Below are 18,453 nucleotides of genomic sequence, written 5' to 3' on the forward strand. Positions count from 1 at the left end.
ACATTTTAATGATTGCTGGTCTGATTGGTTTAAGTGTTGCCAGAGTTTATAAGTTTTCCTTTTAATATGTACATGGAGGGGGAACAGTTCTATTATTGCTACTACTACTAGGCTACTACTACTACTACTACTACTACTACTACTACTACTACTACTACTGCTACTAACTAGTGCATGTACAAACACCAAGTCAAAGGACAGACTGTTGCTAGGACAGCAAGCACACATACATTTTCTTCAGAAAATTTTGCCTTTTCTAGTTGCCATTAGTGTTGGAGTTGGCCTTTCCCAGCTCCAACAAAACCATCAACGTAACATGGAATGTTTTGGAACAGCCAATTCTGAGCGACCCTAACCTAACCCTAACCCTAGTTTTACACCCTCCACCATTATAAATTGAAAATGTATAAGGCAGAAAATCTAACCATAGCTATGTTGAAATGCAAGAGTACCTTGTCTATCAGCCATGCTCTGGTTGAGGTCTTATTCAGGTTTACACAAGTCTTTGATAGCCTGTGATTGAGTCTCCCTGTTGCCATAAATTAGTTAATAGAATAGTCTACTCTCCCTCTGTGACAATAGTGGCAATAGTAGCTCACTTATAATACAGGGAAAAGAAATGATGATCCCAATAGTAATAGTAATGGTAAGTACTGTTCTCTGCCATGTTTGTTGTTGGCATTGTTGTACCCAAAATGCTGTGTGAGTCTGTAAGCCAGGCATTTTAACTTTTAAATGTCCCTTCTTAACTTGGACAGACACAGAGGAAGGATTAAAAGTGAAAGAAAAAGAAGAGAAGAGAGAGAGAAAAAAAATCAGTCTTACTTTCTTAGTGGGCATCTTTAGCTTCATAAATTCGGCCTCCCGGCAGAGAACATTCCAGGGAGCATGAATCTTCACAAAGCCCACACCTGGGGTCTTGGCCTGGCAAAAATACAACACAGAGAGCTCAACTACACACAACTTGCAATATCAAAAGTCATTACAATGAAATGCAGGGATGTGATCAGGAAGACAAAGAAGCAGGAATACAGTAATTTCCCATTAGAAATGAATAGCATGTTGTATCTAAAAAACAAAACCCTGCAAAATGACATTCCTGATTATTGAAGAAGGACCGGCTTATGGCTAAGGTTTTGGCATAGGATTCACAATGCAGCCTCAGTTAGATATAGAACTGCAAGCCTACTACATAAGGAAGCTAAGCTCGACAGTGAAGTCATTTGTCTTAACTGTCTGTTAGTTGTAAAAACTAGAAATAACCGCCTCGCGGTTGTATGCCTACTCTAACCTTAACCCTAACCCTAACCCTAACCCTAAACATATTAAGCGAATACAGAGCTGGGGAACATCTTTTTCAGGTTCCCATTATGTGCTATATAGAGCTGGGGAACATAGGACACTGGTAACATAGGACCCTGGGAGAGCACATATGTAGAACTGGGGAACATAGGACCCTGGGAACATAGGACCCTTTGTCATGTTCCCATTATGTGCTATATAAATCTGGGGAACATAGGACCCTGGGAACATAGGAATGACTCAGCCCTGAAAATAAGCCCTGAAAGGATGAATCAAGAACACAAGGTGAGGTGGAGGCTTGTTGTACATCTTGCTTATTACCTGGCTACTTACCAAAGACATTTAACACAAAATATTGATTCTAAATCATTTTATTTTCTTTCATTACAACCTAAAGTAACTTACAAGCTTCTGCCAAAAAATACCAGGACCGTCTGCAGCAATCAAGGAGTACTGATTGCGTTAGTTAATTTGATAATCAAATCCGGTCCATTTTGTTGATTTCTAATTTAGAAAACAACAAAATGGACCAGATTCTTGACTACGGAGTGATATGATTAGATGTAAAACAGCAGTCTGTTATTCAGAAATAACAGACCTCAGAATGCATTCATTAGCCAATCAGAACTGAATATTCAACAAAGCTGCCTATAGTAGCTGCTGTGCAAACAGACTTTGTTAAGCCAAACCTCACTCTTCTATGCCATGCGCTATTGAAACCATGCACACACTGAGGAATATGTAGGACGTATGTGATAACAACATAAAAACACATCTTTTCACTGCTGCATTTCATAATGTTCTTTTACCCATGCCTGGACTTGTACTTTCTGGTACACTGTTTCATGCCTATGCTTTTTGTAACTTTCTTTCTTAAATAATTTGTTTTACTATGTTGTTTTATTTCTATGATGTTGATATTTTATTGTTGCTTCACTTTGATATTCATGTTGTTTTATTTCCTTTATGTTTACAAAGCACTTTGGTTGCATGAAAAGTGTTCTGTAAATAAACTTGACTTTAATATTCCCAGTCTATCATTTTCTAATTGTTAGTATTGCGTTGGTGTCAATGGAAATGTTTAGCTGTCAACAGTGTGTAACACAGACTTGAGAAGTCAATATTAAATAAAGAGATGAGCCCAGAACAAAGAGGAAAATAAGGCCAAGAGAGAAAACCAGGACAAGTTTATTGTTTATCTTTCGGCTTAGAGGGCGAATCATCCATCCATCCTGACAGCAGGGCCAAACAAACCAAGCTGCCTGGCCCACTATCACTACATGTCTGAGAGAGAGAGAGAGGGAGGGAAAGAGAGAGTCTCTGGATGACCAACAGTCAGCAGAGCAAAACTTAACAGTTTTTGATGTTCAAGCATAAACCGTAGAAACACAAGTATAAACACAAGAATCAAGAATAAATCTCTCTTTTTAAGTGACAACCACAGCTTCCCTTACCATTGCCTACGGTCATTTTCCTGCAGTTTAAGTGCTGTTACAGCTGTCGTTAAGTGTAACATTGTTTAGTTTAGTTTAATTGAAACAAAAGAGGCCCAACTGTGTTTTCTGTCTTCCCACCAGCATTCAGTTGTTAGATTCACATGTGGTGAGTCTGTCTGAATTTCCACTAAGGCCCTGTCCACACGTATATGGATATTTCGGATAACGCATTTTTTCCTCCTCCGTTTTCAAAAAACTTCCTGTCCACACCAACAGTGTTTTACAAAATCTCTCCGTCCACACGAGAACGCAAAAACTATTTAAAGCGCCTCTCCAGTGCTCGCGTTGCGGAGCGGTTGGTCGCGCAAAGAGTGCAAAATAGTTCAACTTGAGCGGATAAGATCCGCGGTCACTTCTCACAAGAGGACAACGCAGCGCTACTTTGGTTGCCTGGCAACAAACTGAGCGCTCTGCTTCGTTTCTGCCACTTTTTTCAAAAGCGAGCTGACTACACGCAAGTTGAGGTGATGATGTCTACATTTTCCAAAAGCTCTGTTTCACCGGTCCACACGCATACACAAAAACAGAGTTTTGAAAAATCTCCACCCTGGAAGGCGTTTTCCAAAAGTTTTTGTGTGGACAGGAGGCCACACAAAGGAAATACTACATTTTCAAAAATATCCGTATACGTGTGGACAGGGCCCAAGTCTCCAGCATCCATCCCTTCAAACATCTCTCCCTACTTCCCGCCTCAGTGCATTAGAGCAGGGTTTCCCAAACCTCTCCTTGAGTACCCCTTGTCCTGCATGTTTTAGATCTCTCCCTGCTCCAACACAGCTGATTTAAATGATCAGCTTGTTAACAAGCAGCTTCAGGGGTTGATAAAGAGTTCATCATTTGAATCAGCTGTGTTGGAGCAGGGAGAGATCTAAAACATGCAGGACAAGGGGTACTCGAGGAGAGGTTTGGGAAACCCTGCATTAGAGCATTAAATCCGACATTGTACAAACTTCTCTCTGAGTGCTATTCTAGTTTGACTATTTATGAATTTCTGTACTTATTTATTTTTGTATTTCCTTGTCCATATGATAATGAGGGGGGTGTTCAAATCAAATCAAAGTATCTCATGGTGTCATCTAATTTCCATTAGTTGATCTATATCAGAGTGCATAGATCAATTGTACTTGCCTTGCTCCCCAACTGGTTGCTAGGCTACGATAGTAATGGCTGCATACAGTCAAGCAATAGCTAGAGATTTGTGACTCTTGGCTAGCAGAGCTGAAAATGCTAGTCCAGGTATTACAGTTATGTACTCTTTTGTTTATGTACTATGTGGTCCAGTTAGATGCTACTACTGACACAGAGGCCTACCCAGTAGTGCTCAGCATTTTGGAGGAAGTGGCTCATCACAATTGTTATCATCCCAACCGGGACAGAACTCCATAGCCAATTGAACAAAATTTACAAATCTTCATGGTGTATAGGATTAGAACTTCTATTCCATGGTGATGATTTGTAAATTTTGTGTATGTTGTGATAACATTATTGATAACTTTATTGATGTACTATTATTTGATGTACTACTACCACAGACATCCAGTTCTTGAAAGGTCAACTCCAGAATTATTGGCACGCTTCATGAAAATGAGAAAAATAAATTATTGTATAAAACTAGAAATAACTGCCTCGCGGTTGTATGCCTCCGCCAATAAACTTTGTTTTAACATTGCAAGGACAGTCTTTATTTATTGAACATATATAATTAATGTGGTTATTAGGTCAACTTAAAGGATTTTGGTGTATGCAAAAGTAAGTGACAGCACTTCCACCGTTTTTGTAGAATGACCCAAGATCGTTTTCTCAGCTACAGTGGTAAGCAAAACATTATTCCGACTTCCCGAGTTCCCTTTTTAGCCTTCAAACCTGAAGTCATTGGCTCCAATTGTAAGCAAAAAACCTAGTAGTTTCAATTTTAAAAATCGCTAACTGTTACCATGAAAAGTCAGGCTATTGTAGTTATTACCAAATCAAATTCAAATGGGAATAAATTCTTCATTACGCCGGGGACTATTTTTAGTGCAGCTCAAGCATTATTTTAAATTCTCTGCTGTCTCTACTTTAGCTCCCATAGTTGATAGTGTTTCCACCATCCCTATCAGGAGTCATTCCTATGTACCCAGGGTCCTATGTTCCCCAGATTTATATGGCACATAATGGGAACATGACAAAGGGTCCTATGTTCCCCAGTTCTAGGGTTAGGGTTAGGGTTTAGGGTTAGGGTAAGAGACCTTCAAAATAAAATAAAATGATAACCATTGGTTTTGTTGTGTTTATATAGCTGTTTTGAAGCCTTGTTCCAATAAAAAAAAACTGGATAATATTTATGAAATATTTTAACTTGAAACGGGTCTAACCCTAACCCGAACACAATAGGAGGGTTAATGTGTGTTAACAGAATATTGAACCGGGGACCCTGGGAACATATATGCTCCTATCATGTTCAACATTTTCTGTCTGGAAGAAAAAAAAAAAGGTGTTGAACATTTTAAAGACTTGTTTCATGAGAATGTTTTGTATGATTTTACCTTAACTTCTTCAACTTCAACTTTAGGTCTGCAGCGGGCATTGGACGGGCATTAAAGTATAGTCTACCTTCTTCCCATCATTTTCATTATTTCCAAATTAGACATTTTGTTTCAATTCTCTTTCCTCAATTCCCTGCACAACCTCCCAAACAGCCTTGAGATTGTTCTTTCTCACACATGCCTCTTCAGAGATCACTTATTTCTCAATTTTATAGTATTATGTCCTTTGATAAAACGGTCATCAATAAAGCTAAAAAGGGAAAGGGAAGTGGAAGTTGAACTAACCCATAATTAGGTTTTCCTGCTTCACAGTGGAAGCCTAATTATATATACTGCCCTGGGGTTGAATAATGGATAATGCCCACAGCCAGCAGGCCTGAAGGGTTGGAGAAGTCTTATTTGTATTCTATAGGACAGTGGTTCTCAACGTGGGGTCCGGGGACCACCATGGGGTCCTTGAGGGGGGTTGTTGGGGATCCCCAGCAAATTGATAAATTGTCAAATTTCACCATTATTTCATTTACAAGAAGTTAACACAATTAGAGAATGTAGAAGAATGACTGTTCTGATCATAGTTTCTCTGTTATCTCATGCCTACAATACAGATAGTCATGGAATTCTGGGCAAAATCATATCTAACAATAAAAATATTCTCAGATTTGGGTCTGAGAGATAAAATCTCATCAAATGGGGGTCCATGGCTCCAATGTGGACTAAAATAGAGGTCCTTGATATGAAAAAGGTTGAGAATCACTGCTATAGGAGATTATACTATTTATTTTCATGGTGATTTTTTAATTTATTGACAGCCACCACCTAGAGGACAATCTGAGTGACAGCAGGGAACTCAGTATTTTGGATTCATTGCAAAGCCACTTACGAGTGAAGAACTGTTAGGGAATACAGCCTCTTTTCACAGTGATTACAAAAACGCCCCAAAAGTAGTTATACACTAGCTATACATTGTTGCAGTCTTGGTGAATGTCCACATAGAAAAATTTTGTTTGCGTGGAGTTTTCTTGAGTAGCCAGCTTGGTGAACTATTTAGAGGCCTTTTGCTACACTATAAGTATGACCAATCAACAAGAAACATTTCAAGTTATATCCGGACAAGGTTTGTCTGCAACATCAGTGTCAATTCAATTCACCAATCTGTAATTCCTTTTGGGGGCAGATTTATTAAATGAAGAGGGCACAGAAAGGCCTGTCAAGGAGGCAACTCATACTGAATATTTGATAGAGTGCATATCTCATTTTTATAGTAGGTCTTATAACAAAAAAGCCTCATATGGAAAACTTGCTATACTTAAAGGAATAGTTCACCCACAAAAGGAAAATTCTGTCATCATCTACTCAAATGAAACAAGGTGAAATTTGTTAATCCATATAACACACAGGGAGGTTGCCAGCACAACTTCGTAGCAATTCAATGGGGACCTGTTCTTTAGAGTTCCAAAACAAAAACAGCCAAACAATCAAAAGACCTATACACCATTATTTGTTGCAAATCAAGCAGCTGTAGTTAAGATTTGCACTAAATGATGGTGTAAATATACTGTAGGTCTTTTTGGAACTCTGAAGAACTGGTCCCCACTGACTTCAGTTGTTTTGGAGAAGGCTGCTATGGAGTTGTGCTGGCAGCCCCCCTGTGTGTTATATGGACAAACTTCACCTGTGTTTCAACTGGCATGAGGGTGAGTAGATGATGACACAATTTTCATTTTTGGGTAAACTATTCCTTTAATGGGTAGAGCATGGCATTAACAGATTCTGACTGTGGGAACTTCCAAACTGGCTGTAGAATTGGCCCCCAACAGGACTCCTAGATAGACAAAATATTGTAATAAACTTTGTACTTTAGAGGTGATAAATAACTGGATTAGACAGGATAGCGCAATGCTGCCACCACCTTTGGTAGATCGGTCTGTGTCCAGTGTCAGAGGCTGTTTCATAACCACCCCACAACAACAGGAATCAGACAATAAGATCAACTTCATTGAAGGCTAGACTTGCCAGGCTAGACTACAGGCTAGTTTAGCCATGGCACCCATTAGTGTCACGACCTCTGTCTCCTGTGGTCACCCTGACTCCACACCTGGCCCTGCTTCAGTTTGCCTCTCATCAGTCCCTTAGTCTGCCTTGTTTGGGGTTTTCCAGCAGATGGTGTCCCAGTGTTCCCCACATGCCGTTCAGTGCCTCACCAGCTGTCCCTTGTTAGTTAATTTGCTAGTCCAGTATTTAAGTTCTCAGCCACCCACCTTTCTCTGCTTGTTTGTTAGTCTAGACCTATGTTCTGTATTCTATGGAAGCTGAGAACAGCCGTGCTTGCAATAATTTTTTTAATGCCGTTATCTGGAGATCATGAGTTAATTATTTTGTTATCTTGAGATAACAAAGCTTGTTTTCTTGAGATAACGGGTTAATTTATCTTGTTATCTCGAGAAACAAAAGGCCGTTTCTCGAGATAACGAGATAATTTATCACAAGAAAACGACTTTTGTTTTCTCGAGATCACAGGATAATTATGGAGAACTCGAAAATGAGTGTCTGGTTCATTTGATCACACCTGATTTCAGCCTTCAAGATCACTGTCATGACTGTCGGGTAGGATTCATAACTGAACAGGAAGTCAAGGCATAAATGTGTAGTTTTGTTTGCTGCAGTTACGATTTTCAGCTTAAATCGGTGGCTAGAGTTGTCAAGACGCCATCTATGCATGCTGGCATGGCACTCCTGATCTCTGATAAACATTATATCTAATAAGAGGAAACAACATTTTGTTTTCTCGTGATAACGGGTTGAGTATCTCATTATCTCGAGATAACAAACCTTGTTTTCTCAAGATAACGAGATAATTAACTTGTGATCTCGAGATAATTGCAAGCACGGCCGTTCTCGGCTTCCGTAGTATTCTTTGCCTGCTGAGACTACCAGTAAAACCTTTGTTGATTCCCAAGCCTGTCTCCTGCCTTGCTGTTCTGCATTTGGGTCCTACGCTAGAAACTTTAGGCACTCATTATCACCTCTAGGGAAGAAGGCCAAAGACAGGGACCCCCAATCCATAAGCCAATTGAGGCCAATTGCGCTAAACTCCCCACACTATAAAAACTCTAGCAGCAGCCCAGCAGGTGCACTCCTAAAGGCCCAACCCTATCTGACTTACAGGAAGGCAACTAGCCTCCCCTCCTCACACTGGAACCAACAGCACCCTCCTAAAATAGCTGTCTTCAATGCCGGCGGCCCTAGTAGCTGTGAACGACACCCTCCCCCCCCCCACAGGGTGCCAAGCTGCAGAAGGAGCAGAGTATCTTCCCAGAAGGCTCCGCTCTGTCTTTTATCAGTTCGCGGAGCCTCTGGCAGCACTTGCAATCAGACACGGGTGCAAATCACCGGCCCATAATTAGTCTGTCCCTTCCAATAGGGAGACATAGCTCATTGCTGTCCCCCTACGGTATCAATAAATTAAAATCCATTGACCTCCGACATGTTTCACAGTGATTTTTGTTGTCATAAAATGTAGATGACTTCTGTATATAGTTCTCTTTTAATGATACTACTGATTTCAGTACAGTACACAAAGGTATGTAGCTTAATCTGAGCATAATCTGAGCAACCCAAATTAGCATAATTTCTGTTTTATAAAATGGTAACTATTTTGAGAAATGCACATTGGAAACAATTTAAAGGAGTAGTTAATTTGCCATGAGGGTGAGTAGATGATGACAGAATTTTCATTTTTGGGTGAACTGTTCCTTTAATCACTTTGTTTACTCTAATTTGTCCGTTAAGTGATACCTATGTTAAAATGAGCCGCAATGTCAATTTTGTTTAATTGTCATGGTTGGAAGTCCAGTCTCACCTCCCATGGATAACTTTGTTTTGTCACCTACTGCAAACACACATATGTCTACAGTTCTGCCATGTTGGGAAGCAGAATAATTAAGATGTGTTTTTATATTTAAATTATAAGGGTTGCCAATGATCTATCCCATAATAATATGACTAATGGATAACTCTGTACTGCTTGAGCCTGATATAACCCTTAACATAACAGTGCCAATTGGTGGATGCTTTCATCCAACCCTCTAGTACAGTGATTATCAACGTGGGGTCCGGGGACCACCAGGGGTCCTCGAGGGGGTTCCAGGGGTCCCCAGCAAATTGATGAAGTGTTAAACTTCACCATTACTATACAACACAATTAGAGAATGTAGATGAATGACTGTTTTGATCATAGTTTCACTGTTATCCCTTTACCTACAATATAGATAGTTGTGGAATTCTGGACAAAATCATATCTGACAATAAAAATATTCTCAGATTTGGGTCCGAGACATGATATGTCCTTGATATGAAAAAGGTTGAGAATCACTGCTCTAGTACCATGAATGTATACATTTTAAGCATGGGTGGTCACAGTCTAAATCAAACGCGTAACCCTGTTAGTGCCATGCTCTACCCACTGAGCTATACAGGGCCACGATGAGTTATCCATTAGGCATATTACTATGGAAAGTATCATTGCCCATTCATCATTTTTGTCATGGAGTATTGCATAAAATAGTGAAATCTAAAAGCATTTGATATCCAACATTTGATAGCTTTATTATTCTGATTTTCAACATGACACAAGTGGAGTCTTTCTATGTGTGTTTGCAGTACAAAACAAATTTGTCCATACTGTGAAAGCAGCAGTACTAGGGGACTTACTGTGCACTCGCACCAAAAGCAGCGCGATGCCAGTGACCAGAGCAATGAGATGAAGTTGAGCTGTTAACTTTATGCAAATTAGCAAGGCTGCGCTGAAGCAGCAACCAATTGCCGATAGGGATTTGATTTTCTCCCCGCTGTAATGTCTCGCTATGTACTGAAGTTCATATCAGATATTTGTTCCATATTGACAAGTAGGAGAAACTGATTGTTGCTGTCTCTGGTTTGACAATTAATTTGATAATGCGTGTTACAGTTCACGACTGGCCTGCCGAATAGCTCTACTACAAACTTGATATTTCAACCCATTTCAAGCGCAAATACCCTGTGCGCTGTCGTAGCAGATCAGATATCAAGGTTTTGTACCCGCAATTCGATTTGCACTGCCGCAAATCTCATAGTAAATCCGGGCCTAAGTTCCCAAATGAAACATCACAAAACTAGTTCCGGCTGTCATTTGTTCTTCTCGATAGAATAGGAAGTTAATATTGCCAAGTACATTCACCCAATGTTATATGATGCATCTTTGGCAGGACACTGGACTTAGCGAGACTGTAACACCTGGCAAGGCATTCCTCAATGAGGTGAGAGAGCACTATTTGACTGGCCTTGACCAACTGACTGACGAGAATTTGGTTCCTGATGAACATGTCTTGTGCTATGGGGCAAAATAACTCCCATCTTTACATAAGTTTATTCCAGTCCCGTCATCCCCGTTTTAAGGGGGGGGGGGGGGGGCTGAGGTGGCTACTGAACCCCACAGATGATCCCTGTGCCCCCCTTACCACGGTGTACGGAAAAAAATCAGATTTCTCGATTTCTATTTTACTGTACTTTTACTGTCTATTTTATCTGAGACACTCATAAGATGGTTTGTTGGAAGTAATACTTTACTACTATGCAAACATTTTTAATTTGAAAACAGTCCCATTCAATTTGCTTTATGTTTCACCATCTTCTGTATACATATTTGTCTTCTCTCTGCAGTCTGCAGAGGTGGTGAGCAAGCGGCAAGTCGTCTTTGCAACGGTGATGTAAAACACCAAGGGAATCAAGGGGTCACCAAACTCATCAAGTTTTAAATGCTACGGGAGCAGCTTTACCATGAGCTCTGGATTGGCTCTCTGATTTCACTGGGTGACGGGGGAGCCGTCGATGCTCTAGTGCAGGGACTGATCCACTTGCAGATGGCTATAAGAGAGCTTTGAAAAGCACACTGAAGCCGTAGAGGGGAGGTCAAAGACAACGGATGTAGTTTCCAAGTTAATGCTGATGGCTGATTTTGAGGCCAAACTTGAGCTGTTGGAATGGGCTGCTCAGAGAGAACTGTCTGAGAGGGAGCGAATTTTAAGGGCGTTTTCACACCTGTAGTTTGTTTGCTCTGGTCCGAATCAGTTGATGAGTTTGTAAACTTGGAGCGTTTTCCCCTTGGTTTGGTTTCTTTTCACACGGAGAAAAATCCAAGCGAACCAAAATGCATCACTACAAACCATGTGAGAACGTTCACTCCGCTTATTGGTCAGATGTGTCTGGGGCGGGAGCAAGAAAGTAAATACAGGAAGAAGGTCCTGTGTTCTGGACTAGTGCACATTGCTATGCAACATGGAGCAACGGCAGAGTTGGCATTTGCTCATAACTGTTGTAATTATCTGGGCAATATACCAGGCAAAACTGTACCAGCAGAATGCCGAATGCACTTCGAGGAAACGTCTTGAAAATGCTATACTGGCTATACCTGGCTATACCTGCTATACCTGCTATAGCTGCTATACCTGCTATACCTGCTATACCTGCTATACCTGCTATACCTGGCTATAGCTGCTATACCTGCTATACCTGCTATACCTGGCTATAGCTGCTATACCTGCTATACCTGGCTATACCTGCTATACCTGGCTATACCTTCTATACCTGGCTATACCTGGCTATACCTGCTATACCTGGCTACAGGAGCCATTTAGCTCAAACTTGCGGAGTAAATTGAGTACACCTGGTAGTTGGGTTGGATCGAGGTCGGATCACATTCCCACCACAAACGAACCGCTCCAGAGTTCGTTTGGGTCCGCACCCGAGTGCGATTACTGTGTTCACACCTACCCAAACGAATTGCACCAAGGGGGAAAACGAACCAGAGTCCGATTTAACCGGACTAAAAGCACAGGTGTGAAAACGCCCTTACTCTTATCTAGTGGAGTGGTCTGCATTATTTGTAGGTATTGTTACTTGTTTCATTTTCAAAGCATGTGAAACTGTTGAAATTATCTCACCCCATTGGCAGATTTTTGTTGGGACATTTTGTTCAGATGTGGAAAGACTTGCTAGACTTGTCGAAGCAATAATTCAAAACTTTTTCATATAAATAGTAGTAAATAAATGAATAGTAAATAGCAAACAGTAGAGCGCATACCTCTGCCAATGCTATGCAATTGTCAATATATGCCAGTTCCACGTCAGATTTTCACCAAAAGTTAATCATTTTTTCACATTACCAACTTGTTTCACATCCGGAGATGCACACATTTTCATGACTGGACCTGAAATGAGATGAGAAATTCTTGCCACTTTTTAGCATTTTATCCGCAACACCACACTGCCAATCAGGGGCCAGTTGCATAAAGATAGACCTAGTCTTAGAATATTTACCTGTTCCTACTACAACTTCTTGATTGTTGTAGATCTCTAATGGGTTGTTTCTGTCTCTAAAGACTCTCTCTTCTTCAGGCTCTTTCCAAAAACTAGAGATTTGCCGTCTTTTATGAAACAGCTTCAGTATTTAAACTTCCCACTCTGACAATTAGGCCGACTCACTGCCATGACAACAAAGTTCTTAACTCAAGATTAGCCAGGGGGAAGGTGGCTAACTTTCTTACCTCATAATAAGTCAGTCGTAATATTTAAGTAACCCTAACCCTAACCCAAACAGACAGTCTTAATTAGTATAGTCCAAGTCTAGTCTAGTCTAAGGCTTAGACTAGTCTTAAACTAGCTTTATGCAACTGGCCCCAGTACTATATTGGTTCAGTGGCCATTATGGCTGCCCTTCTATCACTGTAAGTTTTGGAGACATTGGCAGGGCGGTTATGTCTAAACTCGGAAATGAGCTCTCCAGTGCTCCCATGTTGTTTGAATTGGGCTAATAATGGAGGGTTTGCCTCTTCTTCTGTCTGCTGATAGGCCAATAAGTTTGATGGTGTTATGTGAATCTGTTCAGAAATTATATGCCTTTTTTATGAGAAGCCACGCTCACCACCACGCCCCCCCTTTGGCCAATCGGTGTGAAAAGTGAATCAGTTCCACTTGCCCCATGGCCAAACTTTCCACAAAGTTCCATGCAAATCCGTTAATAACTTATTATTATTATTATCCTGCTAACAAACAGACAGACAGAACGGGACAAAAACATAACCCCCGTCCAACTCAATTGGCGGAGGTAAATATCTGCTATTCTATGATTGATGCAACAATACTGGTTCATTCTGTACTAAACACTGTTCTAAACACCCGGTGTCTGGTAGCTCTTTCCTGGGACAAATCCTCTGGCACATAGGAACCGATGTGTTTCTGTTGTGCATTGTTTGGTATAAACAGAAGAAGAACTGGGTAGTTAGCATGAGCAGCGATAGCCACCATGCCTGAACAGACAAAGAAAAGAGAAACTCAAACTGCATCAACGGAAAATCCAAGGAAAAAGGCGTCACAGTGCTGGCCACACAGTTTGACTGACAAAGTGAACTCTGGGAAGTGTAGTGCAGAAACACCACAGCAATGACTGCTTAGCACCAAAGATGGAGACTAAATAAAAACAAAAGGGTCAACTTTTTGATTCCAAAATAGGGCACTTAAAGGATAAGGCCGGTGTTTTTTAATGCATTTCTTACTGTCAACAAATCCTATGAAAATAGCCAGTGCCCAATGCAGCCGTGTCCCAGCAGCCATAGAACTCCATTGTATTAAAAAAAACGATTAAAAACACGTCAAAGAGCCATGCCGTTGCTCTGGGCAACATATTTCATCATCACGATGCACTGGGCCGGCCACCTTTTTCCTCAAACTACTTAGTAAGCACGTTTGCGATCTCAGGAAAGTAGTTCCATAGCACCGAAAAGAGTCCCCGGCGTAATGAAGAATTTGTTCCCATTTGAATTTGATTTGGTAATAACTACAACAGCCTGACTTTTCATGGTAACAGTTAGCGATTTTTAAAATGTAAACTATGTCTTTGTGAGCTGTATTTAAAGGTTTTCAGCTTACAATTGGAGCCAATGACTTCCGGGTGGACAGCTAAAAACGGTATGGGGGAAGTCAGAAAGTAACAGGAGTAGAGCAAACGCATTGTTGATTTTGTTTTGATTTGTTGATTTTTATAGGATTTGTTGACGGTAAGCAATGCATTAAAAAACACCGGCCTATCCTTTAAGTGAATAGGTTTCTGAGTTGTTTTGTATCCGTCACCTTTTTCACTCTCCATGAGTTTGCATCCTTGTTTTCACAGTGCATTAGAATCAAGGCAAAGACAATTGTCCCACAAGATGCAACATCTAACAGCAATAACAGTTACCAAATGAAACAACACTACACTCCCTGAAGGAGAAACACACACACACGCACACCCATCTCTGTCCTGTAGTCCAGGTCACAATGTATCTATTGTGACAACTACACATGGTGGGACTCCATGGCTAAATTAGCTGATGTCAGCTCCCAGAGAAAACCCACTGATCCTCCCTGTGTGTGTGTGTGTGTGTGTGTGTGTGTGTGTGTGTGTGTGTGTGTGTGTGTGTGTACACATGCTTTCATTTGTTTTCACAAATATTTCTCCTTCTGTGTTTGTGTTTGTAGCAACCAAAATAAAGAAACAAAATTATCATCTTGTATTGGCTATTGTCTAACTATGGAACACCTCATTAACCATGCATACTGTCGACCAATCAGAGCATTTGTTAAACCCTGGGTGTAGGTGACATCATTAACACCAGGAAGTAGATCAGAATTCTGAATCTGTTTGATTCTGTTGACAACCAGAGGCATTTGTCAAATTTCCACAATGCAACAAATTACAGTTATAATAATTTGGGCAACTTTACAGATCCTTGGAAATTGAGAAACACTATTCTCATTGCACTGGATCTTTACATGTTTTTTTTTTGGTTTTTTTTCACAGTACCATAAAGGTCCTATGTAGAACCATTTGAGCACAGTGCTATAGAGAAACATTTTTAAAAGGGGTCTTTAAAGGAGTGGTTCTCAAGGTGGGGTCCGGGGACCACCGGGGGTCCTTGAGGTCCAGGAGGTCCCCAGCAAACTGATGAATTGTTAAACTTCACCATTATTTCATTTAGAGTAAATTAGAGAATGCTGAAGAATGACTGTTTTGATCATAGTTTCTCTGTTCTCTCTCTACCATGACTATCTGTATTGTAATACAGATAGTCATGGAATTCTGGACAAAATCATATCTGACAATACAAATAGTCTCAGATTTGGGTCTGAGAGACAAAATCTCTGGGGTCTGTGGCTCTAATGTGGACTAAATTAGGGGTCCTTGATATGAAAAAGGTGGAGAATCACTGCTTTAAAGCGCCATGGCCTGAATACGAGGGCTAGTGTATCTAACTTGAAACAACCCAATCTAAAAAAAGCAAAGTAGGGAGAAGTACATTTCTCTACACGGGGGGGGGGAATAAAATCCCAAACTAAATGAAATCTGCCTATTCTCTGAATAGTTTTAAAAAAACAACTGAAAAAATGGATAGTTCTAAGTTTGGACTGGTTTCTGTTTTTTTTTTAAATTATTTTCATGATTGTATAATATTGTTGTTTTTATTAGGTGTTTTAGTGTAAAAATGGGAAATTAGTAGCATATACATGTCTCTCCCTTTTCCTACCTGCTTCCTAGCCTAGACCTCAGGACCACAATGGAAATAAGTCATGTGACTTTATTGCGATATCCTGATGAATTTTAGTACTGTATGTACATTTGTACATTGTATTTTAATTTATCGAATAAAGTCAATCATGGACCATAGCAGAAGCATTTTCTGGCCCTACATAGAACCATATTTGTTCAGAGTGTAGCCGCACAGAAGAATGAACGGATGAAGGTGTAAACTCACGTCCTCGTCCTTCTCCAGCTCCAGCCCCATGTCTCTGAGGCTGCCCTCGAACTCCTCCCTCCTCATCCTCTTGTCGTCCTCCTGGTAGTCCAGGCTCTCTCCCTGGCAGCCCAGCTCGGCGTCGGCCGGCGACGGGGGCGACGGGGGCGACAGCGAGTCCCCCCACCCCTCCGCCGGGTGCTGCTTCTCGCGGCAGCGGGGGCCCCGGCGCAGGCTCCGGGCCAAGGCGTTGTCGGTGAGCAGGCGCGCCGACTGCCGGCTGTGGCGCCCGGCCCCGGGCTTCTTCACGTGGTAGGTCAGGACGTAGTCGACCCGCCGCTGGCCGTCCTGGAAGTAGAGGCCGTGCTGGCATCGGGTGTTTTCCTCTGGAGTCAGAGCCTTCAGCAGCTGGCAGTGAGCACACAGGGACAGACAGGGAGGGACGGGCATTTAGGACGCATAGCCAAAGAACACGTGGATACAGGGTGTGTGTGGTGTTGCATGTGTGTGTGTTCTGTGTCGGCTTTGTGTTTCTCATTGTGTTTGTGGGTGCAGGACAGGGGGGGACCCAGCGGTCACATGCGTAGGTGTGTAGGGGTTGGGGCTCCTTTTGTGTGTGTGTGTGTGTGTGTGTGTGTGTGTGTGTGTGTGGATGGTCAGTTAGTGCTGGTCAGCTAACAGAGATGCAGTCTATTCAGTTCAATTCAAGTCAGTTCAATGCAATAACTTTACTGGCAATGACAGTCAGAAACGATATTGCGAAAGTAGTCGACAAAATGAGATGAGCTAAAAAAAGACGCTCTCATCTCTCTCGCTCTCGCTCACTCTCTCTCTTATACATACACACACACACACACACACACACATACGCACGCATGCCTACACACACACACATACACACACACACATACATTCTCTCTGTATCCAGCTGATATTATCAGTTTAAACTTCCACAAAAAATGAAAGAAATGTCCACAAATTCTGTTTTGACAATTTTAATCTGAAAAGATTAAAATTGTCTGACTGACTGATTTGGCTGATGCGGGATTATGCTGTTGATATGCAATATTAAAGCAATTAGTGTACACAGAGTCACAAACAGCATAATTAAAATGCCAGTTAGTTTACTATCTAGATTAGATAAGATTCTAATAATAATTAGATCATTCTCCATAAACGTTGGGATCATCTTCATCATCTAGCCACTACACAAATATTCATCAGATTTTGTTCATGATTTCTCCATTCCTTTGTTTCGTAGCGTCTATGGTAGCGTCCGTCTTCAAAGTTTGTCAGACATAGCAACAGTAACTAAGTAGGGTCAGGAGTTAACAGAAATGTTGCAAACGGTCAATTATGGGCATCTGGGCTATCAGATGTCTTAATTCCCTACATGCTTTGATTCACATTGCATGTAAGATTATGTTCCAGAAAGATGAGTGAGTTATGTTTGGGTCACACATAGCAGATCAGAAGGAACAGATCATATAGCAAACTGCACTGAGAGCAGGCACCAATATTTAACACTGGACTCACACACTGTTTCTATGTATAAATCCTTGTTGTAGTCCTGTGTCTTTCTTTTGGGGCTTAAGATCTGAATATTTTGAGATTAGCCCCAAATACTTTTTTGATCCGGAAATATATGTAAGTCAAGTGTTACATAGCTCAAAATTTGGTAACACTTTACAATAAGGGTCACTAATTTAAGGGTTAGTTAATGCTTAATAAGGGTTAGTTAATGCTTAATAAGGGTTTAACAGTTAACTAATATGTAATTTACTAATGGTGTTCATGTTAACTAAGGCAGTGATTCTCAACCGTTTTCATATCAAGGACCCCTAAGTTAGTACACATTAGGGCCATGGACCCCCATTTGTCTCTCAGACCCAAATCTGAGAATATTTTTATTGTTAGATATGATTTTGTCCAGAATTTTATGACTATCTGTGTTGTAGGCAGAGAGATAACAGTGCAACTATGATCAAAATAGCTATTCTTCTACATTCTGTAACTGTGTTAACTTCTTCTAAATTATATAATGGTGAAGTTTAACAATTCATCAATTTGCTGGGGACCCCCTGGAACCCCCTCAAGGACCCCTGGTGGTCCCCGGACCCCACGTTGAGAACCACTGAACTAAGGTATTAATTTATACATTATTTAATTGTTTATAAAGATGACTATTAAATAATGTATACACCTTAGTTAACATGAACACCATTAGTAAATGATTACCAGACACATTAGTTAATTGTTAATTAAGTGACCCTTATTGTAAAGTGTTACCCAAAATTTCTGTTGCCAACAAAAGTACAATGACAGTAA

At 40.8% G+C, this 18,453-nt stretch overlaps 1 protein-coding gene across 1 annotated transcript in view; it reads right to left on the bottom strand.

Annotated features, from left to right (window-relative positions):
• LOC139660285 (anoctamin-1-like) overlaps positions 1–16,575 on the bottom strand; it is a gene marked incomplete at its 3' end in the record, with an annotated part of 61,453 nt that extends 44,878 nt beyond the window's left edge. The window contains exons 1-2 of the mRNA XM_071538380.1: positions 16,147–16,575; positions 826–924 (exon numbers count right to left, since the gene is read on the bottom strand). Of these exons, the coding sequence (XP_071394481.1) occupies positions 826–924; positions 16,147–16,575 (528 nt within the window). The remainder of the gene's footprint in view (positions 1–825; positions 925–16,146) is intronic.
• Between the last annotated feature and the right edge of the window lie 1,878 nt (positions 16,576–18,453).

This window comes from Centroberyx affinis, unplaced genomic scaffold, assembly GCF_046629955.1.
Source record: "Centroberyx affinis isolate AG114_WGS23_722 - 3 ecotype Tasmania unplaced genomic scaffold, CSIRO-AGI_Caff_v1 ptg003266l_1, whole genome shotgun sequence".
Taxonomy (NCBI): domain Eukaryota; kingdom Metazoa; phylum Chordata; class Actinopteri; order Beryciformes; family Berycidae; genus Centroberyx; species Centroberyx affinis.